Source organism: Sturnira hondurensis, unplaced genomic scaffold (genome assembly GCF_014824575.4).
Source record: "Sturnira hondurensis isolate 20B ecotype Veracruz unplaced genomic scaffold, ASM1482457v3 Scaffold0022017, whole genome shotgun sequence".
NCBI lineage: Eukaryota > Metazoa > Chordata > Mammalia > Chiroptera > Phyllostomidae > Sturnira > Sturnira hondurensis.
In genome coordinates, this window is record NW_028094648.1 from 8,482,627 (window position 1) to 8,503,760 (window position 21,134).

The window sequence follows — 21,134 nt, forward strand, 5'->3', positions numbered from 1 at the left end:
ACATTCGTGATAATAATTCTCAGAAAAATAGGAGTGGGGGAAACTTCAACAATGAGCAGCTACAAAAAAATCTCTACAAGGTAACGCTACACTCAGTGATGAAAGACTAAACGATTCCTTTCTAAGATTCAGAACAAGGCAACGCTACATGTTCTCACCACTCTCATGAAACATACTGCTGGAAGCGCTAGATAATAAGCAAGAAAAGGAAATACAAGGCACATAGGTTAGAAAGAAGCCGTCTCTATGGTTATTTACATAGAAAAATCCCGAGGAATTTACAAAAAAACAACTTCTAGAAATACTCAGTTCAATAGTGTCACAGGATAAAAGATTAACATAAAAAATGGACTATTTCTATATAACAGTAATGAATGTAAAAAAATGAAAATAAAGATATAATACCATTTGTACTGCTCCCCCAAAAGAGAAAACATTTTGATGTAAATTTAATAAAAACAAACCTCAGCAAATATCCAAGACTAGGTGCAAAAATGAAATGAGCAATATATGTGTAAACTGTTGGTAAATAAAAGGGGAAATAGTTATTAAAATTTATTACACAAATGGCAAAGCACATCACACCCACGCCTTCCTTATCTAGGGAAGACAGTGCCTTTCTGTCCGCTGCAGCTGAGTTCTCTGGGAAGACGTTCATTCAGCAATGTCACTCAGGATAGTCTCCTAGGCTGCCCTTATAAATTAACTAAAATGTGGAGATTAAGTAAATTAGGCTCTACTGCCCAAATTGATTATGACAGCATGTTATAATTTCTCTTTACCCATTTTGGATATCAAGAATTACACTTCATCAAGGAATAAAATAACATGTTACCTGCTCTGAGCCAAAATTAGAACTCTATTTATAAAACTGACCTACGACTGAGGAGGCTAACCTGGGTGTCTAAATCAAGTCATCTCTAAAATACAAGGGTGGGTGAAATGAGGATTTGTATTTTTTAAATACTCATTTTTGTGCTTTAATAAGCACAAAAAAATTTAATAAAAACCATAAGTCTGTTTTCTAATTAAGGTTAGCGGGCACCTAAACAACTCTGAAATGGAGAAACTGAGTAAATTACATATTGTTTTTAGTTTGATAAATATTCACTAAATATAAAATGTTTTATAAATACACCCTACATGTACTTAACAATGAAAAAATTAGACACTCCAAGTGGTTGCCTTCACAGTGCCAGGTCCACCAAACTATAAATTGTGTAATTAAAAAAAATGTAAATAGCTAATAAATATATGTTTGCGATCCTGTGACACGCCGAACACAGGCCACCATGACCAATGGGAGAATAACATTTATTAAAATACATACGCCTTTCAGTCACTTAACAAACAGAGGACAAGGACAAACACACTTGCTCGTCAGCCATCCTGCACCGCACCCATCATCACCAAGGACAACGGGTTACTGACATAGTGGCTTAAAAATAAATTCTGGTTATGAAAGGCCACAGAGAGGAAGTAAATATGATTTTCCCATTACAAAGTAAAAAAATCTCTGTTAAAAGAGTTACTAGTGACTATTTATTCTAACCCTTTATTCTGTACAGAGAAGGAAAATTGCCACAACCAGAGATGAATTGAGCAAATAACCAGGGAAGTCAGAACCTGAACCCAGGTCTCCCGATTCCCAGGTTGGTATTCTTTAGTGGAAACCCAGAGAAACACCCCTGGGAGTAGATAAAGGCACAGAATCCTTTCATTTCTTCTTCTATCAGTGTATTTCTTAAACATAAGAGGCAGAATAAACCCCCCAAAGTAGGCCTTACTAGTTTTTCTTCCATATGTACAAAAAGACTAAAAGAAATGAATACATAAGCTACCAGAAAACATTTGCAGAATTAGCAGCATTACTCACAATAGGCAAAAAGTGAAAACAACTCAAATGTCCACCAGTTGGTGAATTCAGACAAAATGTGGCATACCCTACAATGGAGTATTATTAGTCAGTAAAAAGGAACAAGGTACTAATACACGTTACAATAATGATAAACTTTGGAAACATCATGCTAAGGTAAAGACGCTGGTCATGAAGATCACACATTATACGACTCCATTTATATGAAACACAGTGACAGAAAGACCAGAGGTTTCAGGGGCAGAAGTATGTGGGGAATGGGAGGCTACAAATGGGTACGATAATTTTTATGGGGGTGATAAGAATCTCAACATCAGATGGTGGTAATAGTTGCTAAACTCGGTAAATACTTTAAGAGAATAAATTTTAAAAGTGGGAGATGGGATAAAAAAGAATGAAAAATACCATTTGTGACAGAATAGATGGACCTAGTGGGTATCGTGCTAACTGCGAGAAGTCGGTCAGAGAAAGGAAACACACCATACAATTTCCTCGTACGTGGACAATAAAGAACACAATAAACAGACAAAACCCACACAAACTCGTCTATAGATACGGATGGCGCCAGAGGGGAGGGCTGCTGAGGGACCGGCTGAAAAAGTGCAGGGACTGAGAAGTGCAGATTGATGTATTTCTGTACTTCTCGGGATGTAAAGTATAGCATAGGAAATATAGTCAACAATATTATAATTAATATGTATGATGCCAGGCGGGTACTGGAAATACTGGGAGTAACACTTTATAAATATGACTGTCTAGCCACTATGCTATATATGCTGAAACTAATACAAAATAATATTGGATGTTAACTGTAATTTAAAAATAATTTTTAAAAAAAGGCTTCTGGCCAAGATGGCATTGTAGGCAGACATGATTCACCTCTTCGCAAAACCACATCAAAATCACAACTAAAACATAGAACAACCATCATTCAGAACTATCAGAAATCGAGTTGAATAAAGCCTAACAACTATGGAGTTAAAGACACCACATCCATTTAGACTAGTAAGAGGAACGCAGAGATGGAATGGGCTAGTCTTTCACCCATGGGCGGAGGATAAAGATTTGTGGTGGACAAAAATTTGGGAGGGATATCTCAGGAGTGAGCAGGCCCAGCCCCACACCAGGTCCCCCAGCCCAGGGTTCCAATGCCAGGAAGATAAGTCCCCACAGCTTTTGGCTGCAAAACCAGTGATGAACAAGTCAGTTAAAGAAACTGCTGGAGCCACGAGCAGTTCCTCTTAAAGAACCCACACACGAACTCATCTTCTCAGACTCACTTCTAAGGTCCAGCACAGAGGTAGCAGCTTGAAGGGCACCAGTGGCATCCTGGGAAAGACTGAAGTGTTTGGCATTGGGGCAAGCATAGGACACTGACCCTTTTCTGAGCCTTCCACCCACAGAGCCATGGAGACAGCAGGCTGGTGCCATATTTGAGACTCATTTCACCATGCTAACACCATTTGACCAGGTTGGAGATCCCCAGAGGCTATGCCCCACCCAGTGTACAGGCCCACCCAAACTGCCTTTCCATTTGAATGGCAGCTTCACAACTTCCTAAATCCTGTCACACAAACAACAGCTCGCTTCAGTGAGCTCCAGGCCTGACACCAGCAGCAGCCAGTTTAGTCTCACGGTTTGGCTCTACCTGGGACTATCCCAGCCCAGCACAAGTAGCAGCCATCTCAGATTGCTTTAAGCTCAGGAAGGATGCCCCAGGTAAAGCACAGGTGGGGGTTGACCTTGGCCTACACCACCTGGGAAATCCCAGGAGCAACACACCCAGTGGACAGCTAGCTACAGACCAAGTCAGAGCAGCACCACCCTGCCCCTGCACAGCTGATCCTCCAAGGAGGGCAGAGGTCGGTGGTCAGTGGTCACAGCCAGTCCTTGCAGCTGACTGGGCTAGGTAATCCCTCCTGTTGATCTGCCAGCAGCAACCAAGGCTCAACTACAAGAGAAGGGTGTACTCGGCCCACACTAAGGGCATACCCTGAAAACCCAGTTTGGGTGATAGAGGAGGCTGTGCCATTGGACCCTACAGGACACTTACCAAATCAGGCCACACTACCAAGACATGGAGTCAAAGGAGCTCTACCTAATACATAGAGACAAACACAGGGAGGCTGTCAAAAAAAAAAAAAAAAAAAAGGAGACAAACATGGCCCAAATGAACGAACAGGTCAAAACTCCAGAAAAATAGATAAACTAAATGGAAAGAAGCAATCTATCAGAACTCAAAACACTGGTTATAAGGGTGCTCAAGAAACTCAGTGAGGATCTCAGCAGAAAAAAAAAAGATCCAGTTAGAAACGAAGGATACACTAATTGAAACAAAGAACAATTTACAGGGAAACAACAGTAGAGTGGATAAAGTTGAGAATCAAATCAATAATTTGGAGCATAAAGAAGCAAAAAACAACCAATCAGAACAACAAGAAGAAAAAAGAATCAGCCCTGGCTGGTGTAGCTCAGTGGATTGAGCGCGGGCCTACGAACCAAAGGATCGCGGTTCGATTCCCAGTCAGGGCACATGCCTGGGTTGCAGGCCAGTTCCCAGCAGGGGATGCATGAGAGGCAACCATACATTGATGCTTCTCTCCCTCTCTCCTTCCCTTCCCCTCCCCTCTAAAGATAAATAAATAAAATCTTTTTAAAAAGAATAAAAAAAATGAGGGTAGTATAAGCAGCCTCTGGGACAGCTTCAAGATGTCCAACATCCACATCATAGGGGTGCCAGAAAGAGAAGAGAAAGAGCAAGAAATTGGAAATCTATCTGAAAAAGTAATGAAAGAAAACTTCCCTAATGTGACAAAGGAAATAGACATGCAAGATCAGAAAGCACAGAATTTCAATCAAGCTGGAACCAAAGAAGAACACACCAAGACATGTAATAATTAAAATGCCAAGGGTTAAAGATAAAGCGAGAATCTTAAAGAAGCAAGAGAAAAGCAGAGAGTTACTGACAAAGGAATTCCCATAAGACTGTCAACTGATTTCTCAAAAGAAACTCTGCAGGCAATAAGTATTTGTAGTGATTAAAAGCGAGGACCTACAACCAAGATGATTCCATCTAGCAAAGTTGTCACTTAGAATGGAAGGGCAGATAAAATGCTTCCCAGACAAGGTAAAACTAAAGGAGTTCATCATCACCAAGCCATTATTACATTGAATGTTAAAGAAACTTATTTAAGAAAAAAAGATAAAAACTATGAACATTAAAATAACAACAAACTCACAACTATCAACAACTGAATCTAAAAAAACAAAAACAGACTAAGGTAGGGGGATTGCTGGATGGAAGGGGGGCACCAGGAAAAGGACAAAGGGAAAAAAGCTGGGACAACTGTAACAGCATAACCAATAAAACATACTTAAAAATAAAAACAGCAAAAAAAAATAAAAGTAGGGGAGGGGAATAAAGATAAGCAATCTCAAAATAAGCAGCCCTATTTTAAACAATTCCCCCCATCAACAGAAGAGGGAGCTCTAGAGCCATAAGTTAGAAAATCTTAAATCAAGCTTTCTAATTGTCTGGAAAAACAAATTCCACAGAAAAACAAGCAACAGAAAAGGATGGAGGCCAAATATTACATAATGATACTGTAAGAAAAAAGAAAGAAACAAAACAATGCTTTGTTGAAGGAGTTCATCAGGAAGACATTCCATTATGAGCTGGTCCTGGGCAAATGCAGGCTCCTCACCCCACCCTTGTCCTTGGAATGTGCATTCCACCTGGATTCCCCACTCCCAGAACCTGCTCCAAGGATACAGCCTTGAGACATAAAGGTGAGTACACGCTGAACCCAGTTAAGGCCTCCACGCAAACTTGTAAGATCTGGCAGGTAGGCATGGGTATCTACTTGTCTTGGAGCCACTGGGGACACCAGCTTCGTATGTAAGTTCCCTTGCTTACCAAACCTGCCACCTACCAATCTGGAGTGGTCTGCCTCTTTCTCCAGTCTCTCTTTGCCCTCTACATAAGGGGTCCAATTTCAATTAGATGTGGAAAGCTCATGAGGAGGTTGTGAACCAAACCTACTTCTTTCAATGGTGGAACACTGCCGGAAATGCCCAAACACTAAGGAAGGTGAAAGTTCAAACCTAATATTTCAATTCTAAAGACATTCTTGAAAATTATGCAAGAGACAAAAAGAATACTATGAATCAGGATGGAAAACACTAAAAATGAGGTAAAGGAACATGGAAAAGAATTAGACATACAATGAATCATTTCAAAATAAAGTCTAAAGCAGAAGGAACATCAGCTGCCATCGTAATAGATTATAGTTCAATGGGAACAGACAATGAAAAGAAACTTTTACAGAACAGGAATAAAGCAAGATGAAAAGGATTAAAAAGAAGGCGACAGACACAGAAGGTAAGTGAAGAACATCTAAGCCTGCGTCCAACAGGAGTCCCCCCAGAAAGAAAACCAAAGCAAGAGAACAATAGTAAAAGCAATAATAATTCAAAAGAATTTATCTGAAATATAAAAACATTGTAACTCCATATTAAAGAACACATCACATATCTGGGGAAATCAACTCAGAATGATCAACACTAAAACATATTCTTATAAATTATTAAACATTGCCCTGGCTGGTGTAGCTCAGTGGATTGAGCATGGGACTGAGAACCAAACAACCGTGGTTCGATTTCCAATCAGGGCACATGCCTGGGTTGCAGGCCAGTTCCCAGCAGGGGATGCATAAGAGGCAACCATACATTGATATTTCTCCCCCTTTCTCCTTCCCTTCCCCTCTAAAGATAAATAAATAAAATCTGAAAAAAAAAAAGCAGCTAAGAGTTTCTATAAAAAACATTATTAAACATCAAGAGAAAAGAAAACATCCTTTGGATATCCACATAAAAAGGCCAAATGACTATAACAAAAACAATTCTTTATCCCTAAATAAATGGAGTAATATATCTAAGATACTCAAGGAAAGAAAATGAGAGCCAAAGATTTCACATCTAGATAATGACTTTCAAAAATAAAAAGAGCAGACAAGCTGTCATCAACATGCAAAAACTGAGAAAATGGATATTGTTCTCATAACTCCTTCTTGGGGAATTTACTAGAGAGTGAGCTTCAAACACAGGAAGTGACTAGTGAGACAATAACATACAGACTGGTGTCAAGGACCAAAGTTGTATTTAAATGCTAACCCCTATGTTCACAGCAGCATTATTTACAATAGTCAAGATCTGGAAACAGTCTAAAGAGTGTGTCAGTAGGTGAGTGGATAAAAAAGCTGTGGTACATTTACACAATGGAATACTATTCAGCAGTAAAAAAGAAGGAATTCTTACCCTGTACAACAATATGGAGAGACCTGGAGACTATTATGCTAAGTGAAATAAGCCAGTCAGAGAAAGACAAGTACCATATGATCTCACTTATACGTGGAATCTAATGAACAAAATAAACTAATGAGCAAAACAGAATTAGAGGCTTAGAAATATGGAACAGACTGACAGCTGCCAGAGGGGAGGGGGAGTGGAGACTGGATGAAAGAAGGTGAAAGGACTAGCCAAAGAACACTTATACAGGACCCGTGGACGTGGACAGTGGTGTGGGAACTGCCTGAGGGAGTGTGGAGGGGGGCCTGGGTGAGGGGGGGCCCAAGGGGGGAAACTGGGACAATGTAATAGCATAAACAATAAAATGTAATTTAAAAAAACCCATAAGCTAAAACATTAAAAAAATGTAGAGCTAAGACTAAATGAATCCTATAAAGAAAAGTATGTAATAGCCTTTTAATCTGACAATGTAGATATAACTGTAAAACAGAAGGAACAAGCATATGGAAAAATTTTATAAACTGTTTTCAGTAATCATGTTGTCTGGTTATTATGCTAATGTTATCCCTAGAAGATTTTGCATGTAATATGGGATAAAACAAACTATTAAATATTATTCTAATACTCTATTACTAGGAGGTAGGATTCCCAGAGCAGTATAAAGAAGATAAAGATGTGAGTTAAAAAACGTTATGTAATTACTCTCAAGCCCTTGCGTCTGAACAGGAAGTATCAGCATGAACTCATTTACACATTCAGTCTTAAAAAATATACAAGCACAAATCTACACACATATTTACTACCTCTAGTAACAAAAGACCTAGAAACAGTGACCAGCTTACGAGCAATAAGCATGGCTAAAAACTCAAATCATGGCTTTGAAATGCCATTTACTACCTAAAAAGACAGGACTTTTTGGAGTAATGACTAAATCTAGGTCCACGGCAAAAAAATGTACCAGATGAGCACATCTTGTCATACCAGTGAGCGAGAAGTTACCGAAGACTACTAGGGTTCTATCAGAAAGACTAGAAAGCAACTTGAATTTTTCACCAAAGTTGAAAAAATATTCAGATTGGATTGAAACACACACAAAAAGTTTAAATCTCCAAGTTCATAATGATATACATTTAAGAAAAATATCAGTCACCTTTGGTGGATGACAGCTTGCCAAGGTTTTATTTTATAAACTAGAAAATAAAGGGAAAGAACAAACGTTTTATTCTGAATTTCCTAACGAAACTGTGCCACTGAGTGACCAAAGAATAAGGAAAATACAGTATTTTCCTACATACACATTCCAAAATACATACAGTATTTTGACAAATTAAAAAAAAATGTCAGAATTGGAATGACCCAATTCTGCAATACAGCAGCTCGCCCCCAGCCCTCTCATTTGACTTTTTGAGGCTTCAGTTATCTGTGGTCCTAAAATACTAGATGGCAAATTCCAGAAATAATATTAAATGGCAAATTCCCAAAATAAGCAATTCATAAGTTTTAAGATACATGCTGCTCTGGGCAGCAGAATGAAATCTCTCCCTACCCTGCTCTGCCCCACCCACGTGGGACACGAACCATCCCTTTGTCCAGGATGAGTCATGAACTATCCCTGTGTGTCCACAGGGATATGCCACCCACTTGTTTACTTAGGAGTCTCGGTTATCAGATCAGTTATCAGAGAGAGAGAGAGAGGCCACATTCACATACCTTTTATTAAAGTATGTTGTTATAATTATTCTCTTTTATTAGTTAGTTGTTCATCTCTTACTGTGCCTAATTTGTAAATTAAACTTGATCACTGGTATGTATGTATAGGAAAAAAACATACAGTAGTGTATATATAGGGTTTGGAAATATCCACGGTTTCAGGCATCTACTGTGGGTCTTAAGCCATATCCCTTGCAGAAAAGAAGGGACAACTGTACCTCATAAAGTAGGACCACAGGTGTGAAGCATCAATGACTGCAAACATCACAAAAAACAGGCAAAGCCATTTATGTGCCTTTAGCTGAAGCAGCAGCACCACCCATGAGGCAGTGTTGCCAAAGATAACAAAATGGAGTCTAATTAAGCATCTAAATCTAACTATCAATGTATAGGAAACACATGCAAAGGAACCTCCTAAATGACACCATGGACACCAGTTGGTGAGAACATCTGCAGGACAAATGATCCGGTGATTTCTTCAAACAAACAACGAGGGGGAGCTAAGGAGGTAAGGCATTTAGTTAAGAGAAACTTAAAAAGACATACATCAGAAAAGGTGAAACTAAATTTTAATTTTATTTCTTGGATAATAAAAATCGTACAGAGACAGGAAGAAGTGACTGCTATAGAAATCCAGGAGGCCTGCTCCTGAGAGAGGGGCCGAGAGGGCTCTGTTTGGAAGCAGACAGTGGAGAGGGTTGAGGTGGCAAGTCCGGTCTCTTGATAGGGAGGGTGGTTACGAGGGGTTGTCTGATAAGAGTTCCTTAAGCTCTCTATGTGTTTGTTATATGGTGTTCTGACTTTGTGTTTTATTTTGAAATAGAGAAGTTTAGAAAACAGATTTATAAATTATAAATCCTTTTAAATTTATGAATCCTTAAGTTCTTAGATCAATGCACTAGATTGCAGGAAAGACCAAGTCAAAAAGTTCTACAGTCTCCAGATGGGAAGAAACACCTGAACGAGGTGAATGCATAAGTTGAGGGAACAACCAGAGGATACCAAAGGGCTGGCGTGTCAGTACTGTAGCAAATACGCCCTGTAACGACAGCAGCACTCTGAAGGCAGTCAGTATTTAGTAGGGAAGTCCAGGCACAAATTTCAGAGGAGAAAATTTTGATCTAAAAATTTTTTCTTCCTTTTTTTAAAAAAGATTTTATTTCTTTTTACAGAGAGGAGAAAAAGAAAGACAGGGGAGAAACATCAACGTGTGGTTGCCTCTCATGCACCCCCAACTGGGGACCTGGCCCACAACCCAGGCATGTGCCGTGACTGGGAATTGAACCAGTGACCCTCTGGCTCACAGGTGCGTGTCCAATCCACTGAGCCACACCAGCCAGGGCAAATGATCTAAGACTTTCTGAGCAAAGAAAATTGATAGACATAGTCAAGATTTAAAGAGAAAAAAAAAAGATCTTGGAAAACCATAAAAGCCTTATCAAGCCTGTAATATAAATAAATTTTATTTAATTTTCATTCCAAAAATACCACGAAATGGTTTACTAGGAATCTGTGTGTCTGGAGGGAGCCCTAACAACAGTCCAGGCTCTCTCCTTACCCATTCTCTAAGTTTTACATAACAAAGGCGTGGGAGGGGAGCAACTCCTACCATTTCAACTCTACCTAAAAACCACTTGGCAGAGGCCAGCTGTGACTATAATAATAATAGAAGAGAGGCTAAAAAGGGGGTGGGAGGGAGTGAAGGGGACTAGAAGGGACAATATAATGACTGTATCTTGTATATAATACAGATTCAATCAATTCTTCTTCGTTGATAGAAAAGGGAACACAAAAAAGGCATTATAAATTTTGGAATCTGGGTAATGACAAAATTCTGGAGTTCTCCATTCTCAAAAAGTGTGATATCAAACAGATTTTCTTTTTTAAAAAATTTATTTAATTATTTTTCAAGTACAGTTTTCTATCTATTACTCCCATCCCAACCCACCCCCCATGCTCCCTCCCATTTCCACCCTTCCAGATTTTCAACTCTTGTCAATAAAGCTTCTTATAAACACTGTTTATCCCACCCTGAATATATCAAAATATAAAGAATTAAAGCAGCAATAGGCAACTATCACTAACTCCACCTTAGTTGCCTCTTTCCTTCTAAATAAAAGTATGTTTCTACATTTCAATTTGTCCTGATCTCTGCATTTATTTTTTCTAACTACTGTATTTTGCCATGTATGGTGAACACCTACATTTTGTGTGTGGTATACATAGGACTATTATACCCATGGTATGTATAACGTGCAGCCTTATTTTCCCTCAGAAATCTGGGCAAAAACGTGTGCATTATATATGGCAAAATATGGTAGTCTTCCTTTTCTGCCCATGACTTGGTAAGGTCTCCACACTGCTTACCTCACTTCACTGAGTTCTCAACAACTGGGAATAAATATCTCTCCGTCAAAGCAGTTTAAGATGTCACTTTTGTGAAGCCTTAAAACCACATAATTATTATTTTTCCCTCAAAGAGAAGGATGAGATGAAGAAAATCGAAAACCTTGCAAGAAGAAAAGGCAAAGGGCAATGTGCCCAGCCCTTCGTGAGTTAATGGTATGGTTCTGTTCATTCAACGAATGTTCAACGTGTGTCTCTTTGTGCCAGGCAACACAGTTCTGACTTCTCCTCCCATCTTCAAACTCTAGAGACTACTAAATACCATTAAAGTGACCATATTTCTAATTGTTAAGGCAACTATTTTCTTCCTCATCCCATAATCCTGGGAGCTCTTAATATAAGTACTTCAGCTTTCTAGAATATGTTACAGGCTCATCATCAGAATGGGACGACTGATTTACGGGATGCTGTCCTATCTAATCCATGCTTCTGTATACAGGTTTTAATGTGCGAAAGGTACCTATGAACACAGGGCATCTGAATCCTGTTTGCCTCACAGCTTATAAGAACAGAGAATCCCACAGTCTAATACAGACACCTCTCTCTTTCAAAGTCTGGATATGAAAAGAAATTAGAAAATCCAGTTGGTCTTGGATCCAGGAGGTATTCTCCAGTTCAGCTTTAAGCTAATTCAGTAATTAAGCTAACGTTTTAAACCCTATCACATACCTATGTACAGTTTTCAACTGGTTCAGAACTTGCAGTGGAAGACGATAATTCCCAAGCCACAATACCAACCAGAAAATATGACAGTCTGGATTAAGTTAAATTTAAAGTAAGAGAGTAAACAAAATGAAATAAAACAGAACAAAAACAAACACACACATACAAGCTTTGCTCCCTCTATTAAATCAAATAGACAGCTAGAGTGCTAGGAATTAGGATATCTTTAAGTAAAACTTTTACATTGATTTAAACCTACCTGATCCCAAAACACATCATGAAATAGCTTACAGAGGCACACAACAAATAAAATATACATAAACTTAAAATCTTCTACTTTTTATTGTCGTATAGGAATCTCATTCTGTTTTAGAATGAGATTCATGCCCATCTGTTTTCACCCTACTGCACCTACAAGTACTAAAAAAAAAGCGAAGGTCCTCAAATAATCTCTATAAGGACACTTTCTATAATGATCCCCAATAAGTCACCTTCTTCTCCATCAAAAGAACTCACTGCTGACAGTGGCACCAGAAGACACCTGTCCTGAGATCTATGACCAACTTCTGATACTCAAAACACCACCATTCACACACTCCAATGTTCTATTTGACTATCCTCCTTCCTTTCAGATTCTATTATGTAAAACTATTTCCTTGAATTATACTTAATCCACCAAATCACTGCTAAAGCTTTTCATCAATGAACTTGTTAAAATTATCTTGTACTTTTGTAGACACGTTAACAAAATCTTTTTTCAACAAAGCACATCTCAAACCTCCTCTTTCCAAATAATGCCCTTTAGTGCTTTAACCTCTTTATATAACTTTGTTTCTTATTGAGTTCTAAAGCTACTAGGAAATCTACATGCCCTGGACCGGAGAAGTATTTTTCCTCATTGCCTATATTTGTTTTGTCCCATTTCCTCTGAGTCTTCTATTCTTATTATTGCTGGTCTATCTGATCCCATGCTCTTTCTCTCAGTTCTGCTCTTTCTAGTAGCTCATACATCCAGTCTCCTGGAATCAATGTGATAGCTTTGGTGTCCAACCTTCATGTATTTTTTCAACTGTCAGTTTTTATAAAAGCTACTACTCCATAAATATTCTAAACATTATCAATTAACCACAACAACTTGTTACTTAATATCAACAGACTTTTAATGTGAAAGGCATTCCCATTTTATCCTACAGAAAGGTAAATCCAAAAACCAAAGTCAGAAGAAAAAAACATTACATACAAAATGTGTCATTTAGTTCATTTTAAAGCATTTATTAGTTCATCTAACATGATGTTAAAACAATGTACTTGTTTTAGGTTAGTAAGAAAAAGATAAATTATCCTAATATTAAATGCTATGTATCATTTATTCCTTTCAGAATACCATCCCAATACATACCTCTGTAGAAAATAAGTTTCTTCTGGATTTATCCAAGTAACAGAAAATGATTCAATATTATTTTATTATTATTTTAAAAAGACTAACACATGCCCTGTAGACAGCAATAACTCAGTATGCCTAAAGGTATGAGAGTTAACTAAACTGACCATTTACTGAAATTTAAAACTTATTTAAGAGGCTGTAGTTACCTCTTTTTGTAGATGAAGTTTGAAGCAACTGTTTGGCTTTGAGGGAAGTACGAGGCAAATTTTTCAGCCTTTGCGAAGCTGTTGAAAAATAAGGAACTGTAATATTTGCCTGGAAGAACAAGATAAAGGCTATAGCTTCTGTAAACTTGAATATTTTAATACAAACCTGAGAATTTATTAAGAAACAGATACTATAGAGTGAAAACATATTAGAATTCTAGAGGCAGAGTGATGCTTAGTGCATTAAGTTGGAAAGGAAAGGGGATGAAAATCTTAGTACAAAGTGCGCATACTTTCAGAAATAGCTTCTTACAGAAGAGAAAATCTAAGATATGTAAACTGATCAAAATATCAAAGAAAAAACAAACCGCCAGCAAACATGCTATAGATGCAAAGAATAGAAAGCTAAGTGAGTAAAAGTGATGAACACAAGCACACAGTATAGAGTAAAATAAATGTAGTACTTGCTCAACACAAAAAAGCGGACTTTGGCAAAGCGGTTATTGTTAGATGACCTATCCTACTGTGACACCAATCCCCACACTCAAAAAGGAAAAGAAAACGCAGAACCAGGCAGATCCTCAAGTGGTCACAATCTAGTGCCTTTCTTATGTGCAACGTCATTGCGTTGCAGAAGACAACTAATCTGTAATCCAGACTTTGGGGAGCAAACTATCGGGGCTGTGCACATATGCATATGGGGTGGGAGGAATGAATGTGTGTGTGTGGGGGGAGTTGAGGGGTTTGGAGGCGTCAGAGCATCTACTTTTTAAGGTAATAAATGAGGAGTTCTAACCTTTCTTCAAAACTCCTAATGTATTAATTGCAACAAAACTCTCCATGCTGGCATGTGAGCGGCAGTCAGAGCCATCCACGGTTACAGCTGGCTGCGGTTCCAGGCAGCTGACTCGGGCCAGACCTACCACTGCAGGCCCTTCTTTAAGTGGCTTTAAAATTTCACTCAATTTGAAACTCAGACTTTATATACCTCTAAGCTAATAAATATATATACTGTATTTATGAGAGAGAAAGAGATTCCACAACAATAAATCTGGCCAAAGTATAAGGAATTATTGGGTTGAGGAAGGGGAACAATACATCATCAAAGAGAATTAAGAATTTCTCTCNCGCGGGACAGACCTACCACTGCAGGCCCTTCTTTAAGTGGCTTTAAAATTTCACTCAATTTGAAACTCAGACTTTATATACCTCTAAGCTAATAAATATATATACTGTATTTATGAGAGAGAAAGAGATTCCACAACAATAAATCTGGCCAAAGTATAAGGAATTATTGGGTTGAGGAAGGGGAACAATACATCATCAAAGAGAATTAAGAATTTCTCTCTCACTCTATTGCTTAACCCTATCAATGCTTTCTGATAGTAAACATTTTTAAAAACTAACAAATTATGATTTCAAATTTTACAGCACTACACAGTAGCTAAATAATACTTAATGCCAACTTAAACATTGCCAGGCAGACTAGCAAAAACCTCTCCAACCCTAAAAAAAAATCAGTTTTATAACGCTTTACCTCACATCAATCCCACAGAAATACAGGATGCTATCACCATTGAATATTCTTCATTTACGTATTTATTCATACTGGCTTTCAACCATTAATATTTTCATTCATTTATTCATTCTTTCAAATTGCTATCCACTTTGTTCCTGATGCTATTTTAAGTACAATGGATTCAGTAGCTAACCAGAGACAAAGTTTCTACTTTCATGGAACCAACATTCTAGGAAAGGAGAAACAAATAATAAAGTCAAATATGTGGATGGCCTGCCAGATGGTGATACTTGCTATGGAAAAAATGAAGTAGGTAGGAAAGGGGGACAGGAAGTAGGAGCCTTAAGTTGCAATCATAAATAGGGTGAACAGGAAATTTCCCTAAATGACACTTGTGGATGATCTGAAGAAAGAGAGGAACTGAGTCGTGTAGGTAGGTGTCTCGGGAAAGCATTCTAGACAGAAGGAAAAGCCACAGTACAGGCCAGAGAGGTAGAGTATGCCTATGTTGGAAGAACAGGAATTAATTAGGCCACTGTGATTACAGAGGAGAAAACGAGGACACAAGGTAACCGACTATATGCTTTGCTGGCAATCCACAATATCTATTAACCATTAAATTTTTTAAATGAGGGCTTAATATCAAGCATCATCTTTAATCAACAGTTTTGGAAAGGTCCCATTTAAAATAAATGTGATTCCAACACATCTTATTTATCCCTCAAGTTTCATGGGTGTTGTCACAATGGTATCTACACAACACAAGTGAAAACTGGCCAATTAGAAGACTCAGACTGCAAATGGAATCAGGCAATATACTCTAAATTTGCCTGATAAAGACAGAATGAAATGAACAATTTTCAATGGATACCACATGGTCGTATGTTATTCAAATAAGAGTAAAAGCTAAATTTCTATCTAAATTATCAATCTTAATTTGATTAGTTTTCTAAATACAAAATCAAAATCATTTTTAAATATCAAATTATAGTAGTTAAACTGCAGGTCTCCAAATCTTTCTAATAAAATTCAATGTGTTAGTTGCTTTAAAATATTTATGGTTTCCCTGGTTCCTCCTTAAAACTTCTATTTATTTATTTATTTATTTATTGAGAGAAGAAGGGAAGGAGAAAGAAAGGGAGAAAAACATCACTGCATGGTGGCCTCCTGCACGCTCCCCACAGGGCCCGTGGCCCACAACCCAGGCATGTGCCATGACCGGGAATTGAACTGGTGACCCTTTGGTTCTCAGGCCCGCACTCAATCCACTGAGTCACACCAGCCAGGGCATGGTTCCTCATTTAATATTCATATAATTTCAAATTAGCAAGACACACCATGAGAAGCAAACATAGTACATTATTTTCTCACATTACCATTATTTAGGCTAATGTTTTCTCCTTCAAACCAACTCCAAAAAATCTCTGTATTTCTGTTAAACATGTAATATCAATTTTCAAGTCATTCTAGCTTACAGTTTTCCTCAAGTTCCATTTATTCACCCCTATAGTTCTACAGAGCTATTCTTTCCTTTACATCCCCCTTGTCTCCTAAATAGGTAATGCAGGCCATCATCACGCTATTTTTGGACTAGAACAGTGTCTTTTTTGGATCTTCCTACATCCGATCCTTTCACTTTGTTCATGTACATCAAGGGAAGGGTGGTAAAAATGCTGCCCTGTACCACACCGCCCCCATGTGCAGGTAATAAGCGGGTATGCTGTCTGTACGAAAATTCAGAAACAAAAATGAAACAAGCTTGTTTTTTTTAATCCTCATGTGCCAGCAATAATAATGTCAGTGATAAAATGCTCCTCCCTGAAGAAAATATTGTAATTTCTTAGTCTAAGTTATAAACAATTGCTGTAGGTATGCTGGACTTTTAATAACACATATGTAGTTTAAAATTAGCACATTTTACTATTTACCCGTTAATAAACAACAGATTTCATATGAAAGCTAATTAGGAGAACCCCCAATTATACAGTCTCCCCGGCACAGGTAGATTCAGCTACGTGCTTGTTTCAAAAGTAAGCTCACGGCAATTTAAAATTATGCTCACTTCAGCAGAGTTTGTGCTCAACCCCGGTGGCACAAAAACATATTCCTACATTTAAACAGATGAGAAGTAAACAATGACGGTACAGTGACTACAACATCAATGAAACAGAATGTGAAGTTACTCCAATTCTGTCATTATATGTGATTTTGAGTATATATTTAAAATTTTTCAACTGTGAAGACTTTTAAAACTTATTAGACTTGCCCTGGCTGGCGTAGCTCAGTGGATTGAGCGCGGGCCTGCGAACCAGACGATCGCAGTTCGATTCCCAGTCAGGGCACATGCCTGGGTTGCAAACTGGTTCCTTGCAGGCTAACTACCAGCAGGGGATGCACAAAAAGGCAACCATACATTGATGTTTCTCTCCCTCTCTCTTTCCCCTCTAAAGATAAATAAATAAAATCTTAAAAAAAAAAAACTTATTAGACTTGATTCACAAGGGAATAAAGACAAACAATATGGCAATCTCTGGAATTTAGTGTAAAATAGGATTTTACGAATATCTGCCAAACTTATCCTGATGTCCAAGATCTTTCCTGTTTGTGTAGTAGTTGCTTCATTAAAGAAAAAACAAACCTTTCAGAATTAAAAATGGAGGAGTGTTCTTCAATCAATATGAGTTAAGATAAATTGATAAAATCTGGGTCTAGTGTGTATTGCAAAGATCAATTCTGAAAAAGTTACTGACAAATTTTAGAAGCTAAAGCTGTAATATTCACTCCTGTAATAGATCAGTATGTAAAAATATTTTTCCATTAAAAAGGATTAACATAATTAATTAAAAAGCATTATCCCATTATCTTTTGAGGGTACTATATGTTGATTTTATTATTTATGTTTTAATAAATAAAATCTTTGTTTAAACATATTTTTTAAAGATTTTATTTATTTATTTTTATTTTATTTTTTAAAGATTTTATTTATTTATGTTTAGAGAGGAAAGGAAGGAGAGAAGGAGAGAAACATCAATGTATGGTTGCCTCTTATGCATCCCCTGCTGGGAACTGGCCTGCAACCCGGACATGTGCCCTAACTGGGAATCGAACTGAGATCCTGTAGTTCACAGGCCCGTGCTCAATCCACTGAGCGACACCAGCCAGGGCTATTTATTTATTTTTAGAGAGAGGGGAAGAGGAGAAAGAGAGGGAATGAAACATCAATGTGTGGCTGCCTTTCTCACCCCCCTACTGGGGACCTGGCCAACAACCCAGGCATGTGCCCTGACTGGGAATTGAACCAGTGGCCCTTTGGTTCGCAGGCCCGTGCTCAATCCACTCAGCTACAACAACCAGGGCTTTATTTTTTACTGACACAGTTATAAAACAGAAAGTGCAATAAAACAATATTTTCACTGTCTACATTTTTCCTAGCCATCATTATTATAACTCATCTCATTTATTTAACATATTTTTATCATATGGGAAGTTGTTAAAAATAATCTTCTCCAGGTGCCAAATACTAAGTAAGCATGAACCACTACAAATGAATGTGAACTACTGCCAGGTAAATGACCCTTATCCTCACACACAACAAACATTCCGACTGCCTCGAGAGTCATCCTTCAGTCCGCCTCCCTGTGCATGTCTAACCTTTTCACTGTTACCAAGCCACATATTTCTATTTCAGTTTTGAAAAGTTCATCCAGATGGTACCACTGCCTGCGCCATTGCCTTTGTTCAGATCATTTCTTACCTGGATTATGCAACAGCCTTCTAAGTGGTTTCTAGTCTCTCCTCAGCTTCAGTCCATTTTCTACATTGCTGCAGCCCTGAATTTTCTGAGAAGTCACAGTGACTAAAGCCTACCACCGGTTCCTTACACTTAGAGGATACAATCTAAACCTTTTAATATGAAATTTAAAAACTCCCAGAATCTGTCCCCTACCTACATGTCTCATCCTAAGATTTCACCACTGATCTCACTGTTGGGAAAACTACCTCCTTTCTTCATGTGGCAAATCACAAAATCCTCCTAAACTGGCTGAGAGTATCCCTTCAGTATCTTTCCTGAAAACCTCTTCACACTGCTGAATTTAATGTCTCCCTGTTCTCACATTAGTTCATGCCCATTACTCCCTGCTACTGAATATAACATACATCCAAAATAAACCTCTGTTAAATAATTAAGGAATACATAAGTGACTGACAACTATATAAAGTAAGTATTCAAGATCCTCTACAACTGAGGTCTAATCCAGTGGTTCTGAAATTTGAATATGCTCCAGAATCAACTGAGAGATTTCTAAAAAAATAGATTTTGGTCCCCATCCCAGTGTATTTGATCAAATTTTCCAGAAGCAAGGGCCAGAAAAACTACATTTATAAAATTGCTTCAAGATTAGATAACTGACCCAACATCACTACACAGTTTAGGCTTAAACAGAAGTTCCACATATACTTCCTTCCTTCTTATATTAATTCATTATACAAATTTATCACATTAATTTTATGCTTTATAATTATGTAAAATTCAAGTATAACCTTCTAGTGTTTTGGCTCCAAGTAAAATCTGGGCAAAAACTCCGTCCCCATGAGCCTCTAGCTATTGGTAAAGCTTACAAATGATCCTATCTACCTTTTTTCTGGGGGTATACTCTGTACCCGATACAAAAATGTTCTTCAATTTGGCTAAATGTTAAGCCATGGATAATACTACACTGAATTATTTTGCTCCTTTCTAGCAATTCACAATGAGTGAATCATGCTCCAACTAAGACATCCAAGAATATTTTTCAAAATGCCTACTCATTTGCAGTTAGGTCAGCATGATGTAATCCAAACACTGATTGGGATGAAACCAGGAGACTGGGGAAAGAGGGCATAATTTGGCTTGGTTTTGCCACTTTTCTAGTTATATGATGTTGTACATATAATTTATATGGATCTCTGCTTCCTCTCTATAAAAATAAGACATGGGCTGTTATGTTCAAATGAGGTAATACATGTGAAAGTAAACATTTTAAAATACTAACCAAAGTTTGAGTATTATTACTTTTCTTAAACCAGCAGACTGTCTTGGATTTTTCTCTTTTCTTATTTCTGTACAAATAATTTCTATATTTTTCTGAAAACTAAACTTTCTACTAACCTGTACTCTAGTAGTCTTAGAAAGTAAGGCACTAGTCTTTTGAAAAACTCCGTCCCTGATAAACATCCCCTCCTTTAGGTGGGGAAACTGAGAAAATGAGATGCATCTATGACCTCTGCAATGCTCTGGTTTTCTTAAACTTTTTAAGTTATTCACATTTTCCAAATATAAAAGTAAGAAATTAACAATAGGTATAAAAATGAAAATATAAAAGAACTCTCGTAATATTCATATTTTATTGCCAGCATCCACAATAATGCAGCCACAGAAAGTATGCATATAAAATAGTGATTGGCAGAATAACAAGGCAAAAGAAGTGATCCCTTAGGTGGAAATAACAGCGCCCTTGCAAAGTTAGGTTCATGCAGATCAGCAAGTAAGAACCAAAGCTTTACCACTCAAGAGCTGGAAAAACAAATACTTAAAACAAAATGCAACATCTATTATACCAACAAAAAATAAAAACTACTAATTCAGGTAAAAGTTGTATAAAATGTGCTATTATATTTGTAATTATTTATAAAATAAAAAAGGCTATTATGAAAACAGTACATAATATATACACCAATAAAAACACATATATATACATTTTTATGTATCAAAGATATGCATAAAATTTAAGAAATATAGTTTTTTTAAAAAGGTGGTACTCTATTTTCTCTTCTGCCTGTAAATTAATCAAATATTTAAATACACCATTATGAAACTGCATACATATTTAAACACTTAAAAGTAAATTATAGTGATTAGATCTCATTATGTACCCCTTTATTTTTTCCTTAATTATCAACTTTTGGGGAGAAAAGGAAAACTAATTCACCTACAGTAAAAATTTCTAGGGAATTAGCAAGTGATTATTCAGTGGTAATCCCATCACTAGAGAGAGAGAGTAATTATCATAGAGTCTAAGATAT

At 37.4% G+C, this 21,134-nt stretch overlaps 1 protein-coding gene across 5 annotated transcripts in view; it reads right to left on the bottom strand.

Annotated features, from left to right (window-relative positions):
- Positions 1–21,134, bottom strand: part of SLAIN2 (SLAIN motif family member 2) — a 78,256-nt gene that overhangs the window by 11,426 nt on the left and 45,696 nt on the right. For 3 of the 5 annotated variants that reach the window (XM_037034241.1, XM_037034242.1, XM_037034240.1), the window contains one exon: positions 13,553–13,630. The exons of the other annotated variants lie outside the window; for them this stretch is intronic. In XM_037034241.1, coding sequence (XP_036890136.1) covers positions 13,553–13,630 — 78 coding nt within the window. The remainder of the gene's footprint in view (positions 1–13,552; positions 13,631–21,134) is intronic. 5 annotated transcript variants of the gene reach the window in all.